This window comes from Neoarius graeffei, chromosome 15 (assembly GCF_027579695.1).
Source record: "Neoarius graeffei isolate fNeoGra1 chromosome 15, fNeoGra1.pri, whole genome shotgun sequence".
NCBI classification, from domain to species: Eukaryota; Metazoa; Chordata; class Actinopteri; order Siluriformes; family Ariidae; genus Neoarius; species Neoarius graeffei.
Genome location: NC_083583.1, coordinates 49,753,464 through 49,767,295, shown reverse-complemented (window position 1 = coordinate 49,767,295; position 13,832 = coordinate 49,753,464). Strand labels below are relative to the sequence as shown.

The 13,832-nt window shown below is 45.5% G+C and overlaps 1 protein-coding gene across 2 annotated transcripts in view; it reads right to left on the bottom strand.

Annotated features, from left to right (window-relative positions):
* Positions 1-13,832, bottom strand: part of LOC132899553 (inactive N-acetylated-alpha-linked acidic dipeptidase-like protein 2) — a 711,964-nt gene that overhangs the window by 236,258 nt on the left and 461,874 nt on the right. For both annotated transcript variants that reach the window (XM_060941545.1, XM_060941546.1), the window contains exon 7: positions 1,072-1,164. In XM_060941545.1, the coding sequence (XP_060797528.1) occupies positions 1,072-1,164 (93 nt within the window). The remainder of the gene's footprint in view (positions 1-1,071; positions 1,165-13,832) is intronic.

Here is a 13,832-nt window from a genome sequence, read left to right as displayed (position 1 = left end):
AGGAAGGAAGGAGCTTCTTTCAGAGAAAGAAACAAGGAGAGAAAATCAGAAACAGACAAAAGAAAGAAAGAAAGAAAGAAAGAAAGAAAGAAAGAAAGAAAGAAAGAAAGAAAGAAAGAAAGAAAGAAATGAGGGAAGGAAGGAGCTTCTTTCAAAGAAACAAGTAGAGAAAATCAGAAACAGACAAAAAGAAGAAAGAAAGAAAGAAAGAAAGAAAGAAAGAAAGAAAGAAAGAAAGAAAGAAATGAGGAAAGGAAGGAGCTTCTTTCAGAGAAAGAAACAAGTAGAGAAAATCAGAAACAGACAAAAGGAAAGAATGAAGGAAGGAAAGAAAGAAATGATGGCAGGAAGGAAGGAGCTTCTTTCAGAGAAAGAAACAAGGAGAGAAAATCAGAAACAGACAAAAGGAAGAAAGAAAGAAAGAAAGAAAGAAAGAAAGAAAGAAAGAAAGAAAGAAAGAAAGAAAGAAATGAGGGGAAGGAGCTTCTTTCAGTGAAAGAAACAAGTAGAGAAAATCAGAAACAGACAAAAGGAAGGAAGGAAGGAAGGAAGGAAGGAAGGAAGGAAGGAAGGAAGGAAAATGAGAAGTACCTATCCCTATAAAAGCAGAGAGCCAATGACATTATAACCTTCAAAATCCTGAAAGTTATGAACGAACAGATATGAGAATAGGGAGAGAACTGGACAGCTCCAGTGTGCACCTGCACTGTGAGGGTGAATTTAAAGCAAAGCTGCTAATTGGTTGGCTGGAAAGTCCATTACGATCAGAAAACATCACCAGATGTTAGTTCAATTCACATTCAGGAATGTTCTGTCATTTCTAAGAATCAGTATCTGGACAGCAAAGTATTGATGGTTCACCAGAAGGAATGCAGAGACAGAATTTCATTGTCCAGTGTAACTGCCTGCTGTGTATGACAATAAACTCTTGAATCTTGTATTTCAATTTTAAAATAAAAGTTTAAGATATTCATTAAAATGAACTTTTACAAATGTTTAATATGATGTTTAACAATGTTTAATGTTGAATAAAATATTCTGTTTTGCAAAAAAATATATACAATTTCAAACCTGGATTAATCTTTCCTCTCAGGTAGCCAATAATATTATAGACTCTTCTGTATGATGCTTGGGATCCAATGCTTAGCTTTATAATCCTTTGTCCTAAAAATAGAGAGACAGCATTTACGGTAATTAATCACAGGAATTTTCACATTTGACATGATACTTCCTTGACACTGAAAGCTGAAAGTGTGTACATAGGGTGGTATAAATTATTATAAACTTTCAGCTCTGTTTGAGTCAAGGCACATAAGCAAAACCACAGAAGGATTTTTATACCTGGTGGAAGTAATTTAATTTCCAAAAGACTCATTGCCAGCTCTATCATCACTAAAGCTCTCCCAGTTTCATTTTTACTGTTATGGCACCTCTCGCAGAGCATCTCTTAAAGCTGATGCAAAAGCAAATAAAATGCCTTCTACCCACAGAGAATGTGATGCACACCAACCAGTGCATCAGGAAAATAAGCAGGTAGGCATCGATGCTACTGAGATCATTGCTGCCCGTCTCTGTTGGCAATTACACACAAACCAGCACAGGGGTGAATATTAATACAGCCAATACCCTGACAGATAAATGTGCTGTTGGTGTGCGTGCATGCGTGTGCATGTGTGGGTGTGTGTGCGCACACGTGTGTGTGTGTGTGTTCAAACAGAACGTTGGCAGATAGGATGTGGGATCTCTGCAGGTTTGGGGTGCAGACAGGATTGAAAATTCTGTTTCAACAGGACCCCCCCAGATCACAGGCAGATGTGCTGGCCTTGGGGTACGGTGCTCAGATGCTGCCTTTTTTTTTTTTTTTATTAGTCACATACTATGTGAATATCAGAGGGAAATAAAGATGAAGTCGGCGGAGAGGATGCAGGATGCAAGCTGTGTGTACTTACACAGCGGATGACAGCGACAGAGATGTGTGAAATGTATGAGTGCTTCTCTACACTCTTGGTGTAATTTAATTTAAGCTAGGATAGCAGTGGTCCACGCAGGCACCAAACTTGATTTTTCACTCCCAACAAGACACTGAATGACTTTAGGTAAATAGCTGAGGACATACGGTATGTAGCTCTGCAGAGGTATGTACAGCACGTTTCCATATCCTAAAAGCACAATTACATCAATAAACAGGCACTGTCCTGAATAAATTAACAGAATGTAAGCATTTGGGTTCTGAAGCTCATTAGAATTTATTATGAATATTTTTGACCATTATAACTATCTGCTCAAAGTCAAGAAATCTCTTTTGAAAGTTAAATCTTAGTTTTTATCAAACTAGAGTCTATATCTTGATTTACAGTACCAGTCAAAAGTTTGTACACATTTGTTTACCACATAATTCCATATATGTTCCATATGTTATTTCATAGTTTTGATGTCTTCAGTATTGTTCTACAACCCAGACAATAGTCAAAATACAGAAAAAACCTATGAATGAGTATGTGTGTCCAAACTTTTGATTGGTACTGTTTGAAATTATACAGTGGTGTTTGAAAGTCTGTGAACCCTTTAGAATTTTCTATATTTCTGCATAAATATGACCTAAAACATCATCAGATTTTCACACAAGTCCTAAAAGTAGATAAAGAGAACCCAGTTAAATAAATGAGACAAAAATATTATACTTGATCATTTACTTATTGAGGAAAATGATCCAATATTACGGTACATATCTGTGAGTGGCAAAAGTATGCGAATCTTTGTTTTGCTTTCAGTATCTGGTGTGACCCCCTTGTGCAGCAATAACTGCAACTAAACATTTCTGGTAACTGTTGATCAGTCCTGCACACCGGCTTGGAGGAATTTTAGCCCGTTCCTCCGTACAGAACAGCTTCAACTCTGGGATGTTGGTGGCTTTCCTCACATGAACTGCTCGCTTCAGGTCCTTCCACAACATTTTGATTGGCTTAAGGTCAGGACTTTGACTTGGCCATTCCAAAACATTAACTTTATTCTTCTTTAACCATTCTTTGGTAGAATGACTTGTGTGCTTAGGGTCGTTGTCTTGTTGCATGACCCACCTTCTCTTGAGATTCAGTTCATAGACAGATGTCCTGACATTTTCCTTTAGAATTCGCTGGTAAAATTCAGAATTCATTGTTCTGAATTCAATTATGGCAAGCCGTCCTGGCCCAGATGCAGCAAAACAGGCCCAAACCATGATATCACCATGTTTCACAGATGGGATAAGGTTCTTATGCTGGACTGCAGTGTTTTCTTTCCTCCAAAAATAACACTTCTCCTTTAAACCAAAAAGTTCTATTTTGGTCTCATCCATCCACAAAACATTTTTCCAATAGCCTTCTGGCTTGTCCATGTGATCTTTAGCAAACTGCAGATGAGCAGCAATGTTCTTTTTGGAGAGCAGTGGCTTTCTCCTTGCAACCCTGCCATGCACACCATTGTTGTTCACTGTTCTCCTGATGGTGGATTCATGAACATTAACATTAGCCAATGTGAGTGAGGCCTTCAGTTGCTTAGAAGTTACCCTGGGGTCCTTTGTGACCTCGACGACTATTACATGCCTTGCTCTTGGAGTGATCTTTGTTGGTCGACCACTCCTGGGAAGGGTAACAATGGTCTTGAATTTCCTCCATTTGTACACAATCTGTCTGACTGTGGATTGGTGGAGTCCAAACTCTTTAGAGATGGTTTTGTAACCTTTTCCAGCCTGATGAGCATCAACAACACTTTTTCTGAGGTCCTCAGAAATCTCCTTTGTTCATGCTATGATACACTTCCATAAACATGTGTTGTGAAGATCAGACTTTGATAGATCCCTGTTCTTTAAATAAAACAGGGTGCCCACTCACACCTGATTGTCATCCCACTGATTGAAAACACCTGACTCTAATTTCACCTTCAAATTAACTGCTAATCCTAGAGGTTTGCATACTTTTGCCACTCACAGATATGTAATATTGGATCATTTTCCTCAATAAATAAATGACCAAGTATAATATTTTGTTTCATTTGTTTAACTGGGTTCTCTTTATCTACATTTAGTACTTGTGTGAAAATCTGATGATGTTTTAGGTCATAAAATGCAGAAATGTAGAAAATTCTAAAGAGTTCACAAACTTTCAAGCACCACTGTACCTCCATAGAGCTATGGAATCAAAACTGGGGTCCCATTGGACCCAACAAAAAAGTTTACTGTCATGTGTGTGAGCATACAAACAGATATAAAGCTCAGAGAACAATGGCATATTGAGTGACATGGGAGAGTTTATGCACTTTCCAACAAAACTGCTTTATTCTAGTCAGGGTCCATAGTTAAACTCCAGGTAAATGGCTAATTTGTTTGTATTTTTGGAAATCGAACCAAGCTCAGTAAAAAAAAAAAAAATACAAAAACCTTGAAGATGGATACAAACAGAAATAAATGCAGGATTGGTCAGAATTCCTTTGAGAGTTAAAAATTCTATTCTACCAAATTTGTAGAAAAAAAATAAAACCCCATGGAACGTTACTTGTGCTGGGTATACCATATCTACTGGCTTTGGAAAGATAATGAAAACCATGAGTTCATAATGAGAGGTTGGTTAGTTACCTGGTTTATGATGGTGAATAGAGAGAAGTCGTAACCAAGACACCCACTGTTACTTAAGCTACTCGCTTGCATTAATCGATACCGTTATAATTAAAGGGGTTTTGATAAAGCTATTCCTTGCAGCTTCTCTGCTTGAGCACTGTAATTGCACAGGCAATTTATTATACTTATGGCATTCATCGGGGACACTCGGGGGAGTTGAGGCAATGTGGCAGGGAGCAGACATTTGCAGAAAATTCCAATTCGTTTGGGCCTTTCTCCCTTCGATTGCTTTTCTCTACACTGAATAAGTGTGAGATGAATCTGGGCTGGGAGATGCACAGTGACACAAAACCTCCAAAATGGTGCATTCAGCTGCATATTGCGCTACACCATATGCTCAGGATGTCATGAAAAATACCATGCCTAGCTTTTAAACATCAAGAAGTGTATCTTTTGAGAGTAGGTCCTCAAGAAGTCTCCACGGAAAAGAGGGAGCAATATGATTAGAGCATGGTGGAGCAATATAGTGGGCTTAATTGAAAGGGAATTAAAAGTGAGGACACTGACAGATGGAAACAAACGATTTGAAACCTCAGGAGTGGTCAGTGCTCAGCCCAATCAATACAGCACAGATTACTCGTTCCCAAGTATTTGATCCTGCTATTGGAATACAGGTGGTGGATTGGGGCTGGAGTCATGGTTGGGGAGCTGCAGATCTCAGAGGTAAAGTGGACACAGGAGACATTCGAGACACCAGTTTCTCCTTCGCTCTGGGGAGTTTGTTCACATTGATTGCTGGACATTTGACTGGTGAAGGTGATGTTGTGTACTTGTCAGAGAAATATATCTCTCATATAAAATTTTTGATCACATTCTGTCCCTGTAGAACAGTGGACACACACACACACACACACACACACACACGGCTCTGGACACATTCCAATTAAACACGCTTTCATCCAAACCAGTAAGTGCTGACTCATAATAACCCCAATACCAGCAGCCTTTAACTTCTTCATTCAAACTTTGGCAGGGGGATTTGCCTTAAAGCCAATGTCCTTTCATTTTGTCGCTGGAGCTGAAAATCCTTTACTGTCTATCAGGCTGAGACGGCGGCAAAGCAGCAAAGGCTGGATCTCCAGGGCGACGATGCAAAGATAAGTGAGGATTTTAACTCAATAGCAGGAATTAGAGCTTAATAACCCCCATTAAAATCTGCTGCAAATGCCTCCCAGCATACACACATGGCCAGAAGAGGGCCTCCATGAGCTGCAGCTTTGTGTGTATGTACAGTCTATATGTGTTAGAGTAAAAGCAAGTGTGAGAACTTTTTCATGTGTAATAGTAAAATTTAAGTTAGGGACACTCAGTTTCCAATTCTGTATCCAAGCTGTGTGGGCATTTTTTCAGTGCTTTATGTGGACGGAATTGAATAGTCAGGAAATAATAACCATAGATAGAGACTGATCAATCTGGTGAATGCTCTGAGCTGCCATGACATGACATCGCATAATATCTCATCCCCACAGCTTCATGGTTGTAACAAAAGGTCAGAAAAACCCATTTTCACATTTAACCTGTTGTTTACCTTCAGTGATCTTTTTGTACCCGCCTTATGTTCACAGGAGCAGAGCAAGACAGATAGCTACAATGCATTTTCTTTCTTTTTTTCAAGGGATTTTTCATCATTTTTCTTTGCCAATTAGTCACCTGCCAATTCTCACCCACCAGCCAGCTCAGCCCCATCAAATGGCGGCTACCAACCAGGGATGATAAACACATGCTTGCTGTGAGACATGCAAAGCCAGCCAACTACATCTTTTCAAACTGTTGCTTATGCTACATAACAAAGCAGCGTAACACACACATGGAGGAAATCGCTTTCCACCCCCTTCTGCATACATGAGCTCACAGAATCCCATGACTACCACAGTGTCACTGTGACTGACAGGTGGGAGACAGTATGCCATCCCTCCCACTCAGAAAGCACAGATAATTTTGCTCCCTTGGCCCCCAGCCACAAATGGCTGTGGCATCATCAGGATTTAAACTCTCAATCTCCAGAAGATAGGTCAAACACATTTCTGTTGTGCCACTCATTTTCTACATACATGCATGACATGGAGCCATGTTTCAGTCAGCAAGTGAACTTTGAATTGAGATTCTCAATTGTATACAGATTAGCTATTAGACATCCAAATAATTGGCTCAAATGATTACTTGGGCCAATCAGTTTCCCCCACTCATTAATTTAGTTCCTACAACCCCGATTCCAAAAAAGTTGGGACAAAGTACAAATTGTAAATAAAAACGGAATGCAATGATGTGGAAGTTTCAAAATTCCATATTTTATTCAGAATAGATGACATATCAAATGTTTAAACTGAGAAAATGTATCATTTAAAAATTAGGTGATTTTAAATTTCATGACAACAACACATCTCAAAAAAGTTGGGACAAGGCCATGTTTACCACTGTGAGACATCCCCTTTTCTCTTTACAACAGTCTGTAAACGTCTGGGGACTGAGGAGACAAGTTGCTCAAGTTTAGGGATAGGAATGTTAACCCATTCTTGTCTAATGTAGGATTCTAGTTGCTCAACTGTCTTAGGTCTTTTTTGTCGTATCTTCCATTTTATGATGCGCCAAATGTTTTCTATGGGTGAAGGATCTGGACTGCAGGCTGGCCAGTTCAGTACCCGGACCCTTCTTCTATGCAGCCATGATGCTGTAATTGATGCAGTATGTGGTTTGGCATTGTCATGTTGGAAAATGCAAGGTCTTCCCTGAAAGAGACGTCGTCTGGATGGGAGCACATGCTGGTCTAGAACCTGGATATACCTTTCAGCATTGATGGTGTCTTTCCAGATGTGTAAGCTGCCCATGCCACACGCACTAATGCAACCCCATACCATCAGAGATGCAGGCTTCTGAACTGAGTGCTGATAACAACTTGGGTTGTCCTTCTCCTCTTTAGTCCGAATGACATGGCGTCCCTGATTTCCATAAAGAACTTCAAATTTTGATTCATCTGACCACAGAACAGTTTTCCACTTTGCCACAGTCCATTTTAAATGAGCCTTGGCCCAGAGAAGACGTCTGCGCTTCTGGATCATGTTTAGATATGGCTTCTTCTTTGAACTATAGAGTTTTAGCTGGCAACGGCAGATGGCATGGTGAATTGTGTTCACAGATAATGTTCTCTGGAAATATTCCTGAGCCCATTTTGTGATTTCCAATACAGAAGCATGCCTGTATGTGATGCAGTGCCGTCTAAGGGCCCGAAGATCACGGGCACCCAGTATGGTTTTCCGGCCTTGGCCCTTACGCACAGAGATTCTTCCAGATTCTCTGAATCTTTTGATGATATTATGCACTGTAGATGATGATATGTTCAAACTCTTTGCAATTTTACACTGTCGAACTCCTTTCTGATATTGCTCCACTATTTGTCGGCACAGAATTAGGGGGATTGGTGATCCTCTTCTCATCTTTATTTCTGAGAGCCGCTGCCACTCCAAGATGCTCTTTTTATACCCAGTCATGTTAATGACCTATTGCCAATTGACCTAATGAGTTGCAATTTGGTCCTCCAGCTGTTCCTTTTTTGTATCTTTAACTTTTCCAGCCTCTTATTGCCCCTGTCCCAACTTTTTTGAGATGTGTTGCTGTCATGAAATTTCAAATGAGCCAATATTTGGCATGAAATTTCAAAATGTCTCACTTTTGACATTTGATACGTTGTTTATGTTCTATTGTGAATACAATATCAGTTTTTGAGATTTGTAAATTGTTGCATTCCATTTTTATTTACAATTTGTACTTTGTCCCAACTTTCTTGGAATCGGGGTTGTACCTGCAACAGTGTTTGGTGCACAAAAATGCAAGACAAATTATAACTGTGGGTGAATTTGATCTTGTCATATATGACCCATTATTAAACATGTCTTTACAGACATCTTCAACATCTCATTGAGCCAGGCTGTTGTCCCTACGTGCCTCAAAGCCACCACCATCATCGCGGTCCCAAAGAAGCCGTCTCCCTCCTGCTTCAATGAGTACCGCCTGGTCGCACTCACTCCCATCCTCATGAAGTGCTTCAAGCGGCTAGTCATGTGGCATATCAAGTCTGCCCTCCCCCCCACCCTGGACCCTTTCCAGTTTGCATATCAGTCCAACCGTTTGACCGATGATGCCATCTCCACTGCCCTCCACTTAGCCCTCACCCACCTGGAGACAAAAGACTCGTACGTCAGAATGCTGTTCATAGACTTCAGCTCAGCATTCAACACAATCATTCCTCAGCAGCTCATTCATAAACTGGACCAGCTGGTATTCAACACCTCCCTGTGCAACTAGCTGCTGGACTTCCTGACGGGGAGACCACAGGCTGTACGGGTCGGCAGCAACTCCTCCAGCACCATCACACTGAACACGGGGGCCCCCCAAGGATGTGTGCTGAGCCCCCTCCTCTTCACTCTGCTGACCCACGACTGCACACCAACATTAAGTTTGCGGATGACACAACTGTGGTGGGTCTCATCAACAATGGTGATGAGACAACCTACAGGAGTGAGGTGAGCCACCTGGCCATGTGGTGCAAGGACAACAATCTCCGCCTGAACGTGGAGAAGACGAAGGAGATTGTTGTGGACTTCAGGACAGCGCGCACCCAGCATGCTCCACTAACTATCGACAGTGCTGCAGTGGAGAGGGTGAGCAGCACCAAGTTTCTGGGTGTGCACATCTCTGAAGACCTGTCCTGGAGCAACAACACCGCATCACTGGCCAAAAAAGCCCAACAGCGTCTGTACTTCCTCCGCAAACTGAGGAGAGCAAGATCCCCAGCCCCCATCATGTACACATTCTACAGAGGCACCATTGAGAACATCCTGACCAACTGCATCACCGTGTGGTATGGCGCCTGCACCATGTCCTGCTGCAAGACTCTGCAGCGCATCGTGAGAGCAGCTGAGAGGATCATTGGTGTCTCTCTCCCTTCTTTTATGGATATCTATAACTCCAGTCTCACCCGAAAAGCCATCAGGATTGCAGGTGACCCCACCCACCCGTCTCACAGCCTCTTCAGCCTGCTGCCATCAGGGAGGAGACTACGGAGTCTCCGGGCCAAAACCAGCAGGCTCAAGGACAGTTTCTTTCACCAGGCGGTCAGGAGGCTCAACACCCCCCCTCCCGTTCTGCCCCTCCTCCCCCCTCTGCCCCCACCACAGATTCTGCCCGCACACCCCCCTGCCCCCCCTTCAGCATCTGACATCATGTCACCCTCACAGTCTCCCCCCCCCCCCAACACACACACATACTCAACGTTCATTCGCACACTGAACTCAGGGACTGCACATTTCACTTTACCTCGCTCATTTGCACCATTCCGCACTACCTCACCTTAACAGCTATTAGTTTATTGTTTATACTGCTTATTTCTTGTTTACCTGCTATACCTCAAGTATCCTTGACTGTTTATTTTATGTCCTTTGCTCTAATTTATATATATATATGCAATGTATGTATGTATATGTGTGTGTATATTTTATATCTCGTCTCGTCTCGTCTTCTTCTGCTTATCCAGGACCGGGTCGCGGAGGCAGCAGTCTAAGCATGGAAGCCCAAACTTCCCTTTCCCCAGACACCTCGGCCAGCTCCTCGGGAAGAACACCGAGGCGTTCCCAGGCCAGCCGAGAGACATAGTCCCTCCAGCGTGTCCTGGGTCTTCCCCGGGGCCTCCTCCCGGGGGGACATGCCTGGAACACCTCCCCAGGGAGGCGTCCAGGAGGCATCCGAAAAAGATGCCCGAGCCACCTCAGCTGGTTCCTCTCGATGTGGAGGAGCAGCGGCTCTACTCCGAGCTCCTCCCGAGTGACTGTGCTTCTCACCCTATCTCTAAGGGAGCGCCCAGCCACCCTGCGAAGGAAACTCATTTCAGCCGCTTGTATCCGCGATCTTGTTCTTTCTGTCATTACCCAAAGCTCATGACCATAGGTGAGAGTCGGAACGTAGATCGACCGGTAAATTGAGAGCTTCGCCTTTTGGCTCAGCTCCTTCTTCACCACGACGGACCGGTAAAGCGACCGCATCACTGCGGAGGCTGCACCGATCCGCCTGTCGATCTCACGCTCCATCCTTCCCTCACTCGTGAACAAGATTCCGAGATACTTAAACTCCTCCACTTGAGGCAGGACTTCTCCACCAACCTGGAGAGGGCAAGCCACCCTTTTCCGGTCGAGAACCATGGCCTCGGACTTGGAGGTGCTGATTCTCATCCCAGCCGCTTCACACTCGACTGCAAACCGCCCCAGTGCATGCTGAAGGTCCTGGTTTGAAGAAGCCAACAGGACAACATCATCCGCAAAAAGCAGAGATGAAATCCTGTGGTTCCCAAACAGGATTCCTTCCGGCCCCTGGCTGCGCCTAGAAATTCTGTCCATAAAAATTATGAACAGAACCGGTGACAAAGGGCAGCCCTGATGGAGTCCAACATGCACTGGGAACAGGTCTGACTTACTGCCGGCAATGCGAACCAGACTCCTGCTCCGTTCGTACAGGGACCGGACAGCCCTTAGCAAAGAGCCCCGAACCCCATACTCCCGAAGCACCACCCACAGAATACCACGGGGGACACGGTCGAATGCCTTCTCCAGATCCACAAAGCACATGTGGACTGGTTGGGCAAACTCCCATGAACCCTCGAGCACCCTATGAAGGGTATAGAGCTGGTCCAGTGTTCCGCGACCAGGACGAAAACCGCATTGTTCCTCCTGGATCCGAGGTTCGACTATTGGTCGAATTCTCCTCTCCAGTACCCTGGAGTAAACTTTCCCTGGGAGGCTGAGAAGTGTGATTCCCCTATAATTGGAGCACACTCTCCGGTCCCCTTTCTTAAAAAGAGGGACCACCACCCCAGTCTGCCACTCCAGAGGCACTGTCCCCGACCGCCACGCGATGTTGCAGAGGCGTGTCAACCAAGACAGCCCCACAACATCCAGAGACTTGAGATACTCAGGGCGGATCTCATCCACCCCCGGTGCCTTGCCACCGAGGAGCTTGCAAACCACCTCAGTGACTTCGGCTTGGGTAATGGACGAGTCCACCTCTGAGTCATCAGCCTCAGTCTCCTCATTGGAAGACATGACGGTGGGATTGAGGAGATCCTCAAAGTATTCCTTCCACCGCCCGACAATGTCCCCAGTCAAGGTCAACAGCTCCCCACCCGCACTGTAAACAGTGTTGGCAGAGTACTGCTTCCCCCTCCTGAGGCGCCGGACGGTTTGCCAGAATTTCTTCGAGGCCGACCGATAGTCCTTCTCCATGGCCTCCCCGAACTCCTCCCAGTTCCGAGTTTTTGCCTCCGCAACTGCCCGAGCTGCAGCACGCCTGGCCTGCCGATACCCGTCGGCTGCCTCAGGACTCCCGGAGGTCAACATGGCCCGATAGGACTCCTTCTTCAGCTTGACGGCATCCCTTACTTCCGGTGTCCACCACCGGGTTCGGGGATTGCCGCCACGACAGGCACCGGAGACCTTGCGGCCACAGCTCCGAACAGCTGCATCCACAATGGAGGTAGAGAACATGGTCCACTCAGACTCAATGTCCCCCGCCTCCCTCGGAAGCTGGGAAAAGCTCTCCCGGAGGTGGGAGTTAAAGACCTCCCCAACAGAGTGCTCGGCCAGACGTTCCCAGCAGACCCTCACCATACGTTTGGGCCTGCCAGGTCTGTCCAGCTTCCTCCTCCGCCAGCGGATCCAACTCACCACCAGGTGGTGATCAGTTGACAACTCAGCCCCTCTCTTCACCCGAGTGTCCAAGACATAGGGTCGGAGATCAGATGACACGACTACAAAGTCGATCATCGACCTCCGACCTAAGGTGTCCTGGTGCCACGTGCACTTATGGACACCCCTATGCTCGAACATGGTGTTCGTTATGGACAAACTGTGACTAGCACAGAAGTCCAATAACAAAACACCACTCGGGTTCAGATCGGGGAGGCCGTTCCTCCCAACCACGCCCCTCCAGGTGTCACTGTCATCGCCCACGTGAGCATTGAAGTCCCCCAGTAGCACAATGGAGTCCCCAGTCTGAGCACCCCTCAGTACCTCTCCCAGGGACTCCAAGAAGGCCGGATACTCTATACTGCTATTTGGCCCGTAGGCACAAACAACAGCAAGAGCCCTCTCCCCAATCCGAAGGCGCAGAGAGGCGACCCTCTCGTTCACTGGGGTAAACTCCAACACATGGCGGCTGAGCTGGGGAGCTATAAGGAAGCCCACACCAGCCCGCCGCCGCTCACCACGGGCGACTCCAGAGAAGTGGAAAGTCCAGCCCCTCTCGAGGAGCTGGGTTCCAGAGCCCAAGCTGTGCGTGGAGGTGAGCCCGACTATCTCTAGCCGGTACCTCTCAACCTCCCGCACAAGCTCAGGCTCCTTCCCCCCCAGCGAAGTGACATTCCATGTCCCAACAGCCAGTCGCTGTGTCCGGGGATCAGGTCGTCGAGGCCCCTGCCTTCGACTGCCACCCAATCCACACTGCACCAAACCCCTACTGCTACCTCTGTGGGTGGTGAACCCACAGGAGGTCGGGCCCACGTCACCTCTTCGGGCTGAGCCCGGCCGGGCCCCATGGGCAAAGGCCCGGCCACCAAGCGCTCGCATACGAGCCCCAACCCCGGGCCTGGCTCCAGGGTGGGGCCCCGGCTGCGTCCTACCGGGCGACGTCACGGTCCTGGATTTTTTCTCCATAGGGGTTTTTTGGTGAACTGCTCTTGGTCTGGCCTGTCACCTAGGACCTGTCTGCCTTGGGAAACCCTAACAGGGGCATAATGCCCCCGACAACATAGCTCCTAGGATCATTCAAGCACACAAACCCCTCCACCACAATAAGGTGGCAGTTCTAGGAGGGGTATATTAGGTGTGTGTGTGTGTGTGTGTGTGTGTGTGTGTATATATATATATATATATATATATACAACCCCGATTCCAAAAAAGTTGGGACAAAGTACAAATTGTAAATAAAAACAGAATGCAATAATTTATAAATCTCAAAAACTGATATTGTATTCACAATAGAACATAGACAACATATCAAATGTCAAAAGTGAGACATTTTGAAATTTCATGCCAAATATTGGCTCATTTGAAATTTCATGACAGCAACACATCTCAAAAAAGTTGGGACAGGGGCAATAAGAGGCTGGAAAAGTTAAAGGTACAAAAAAGGAACAGCTGGA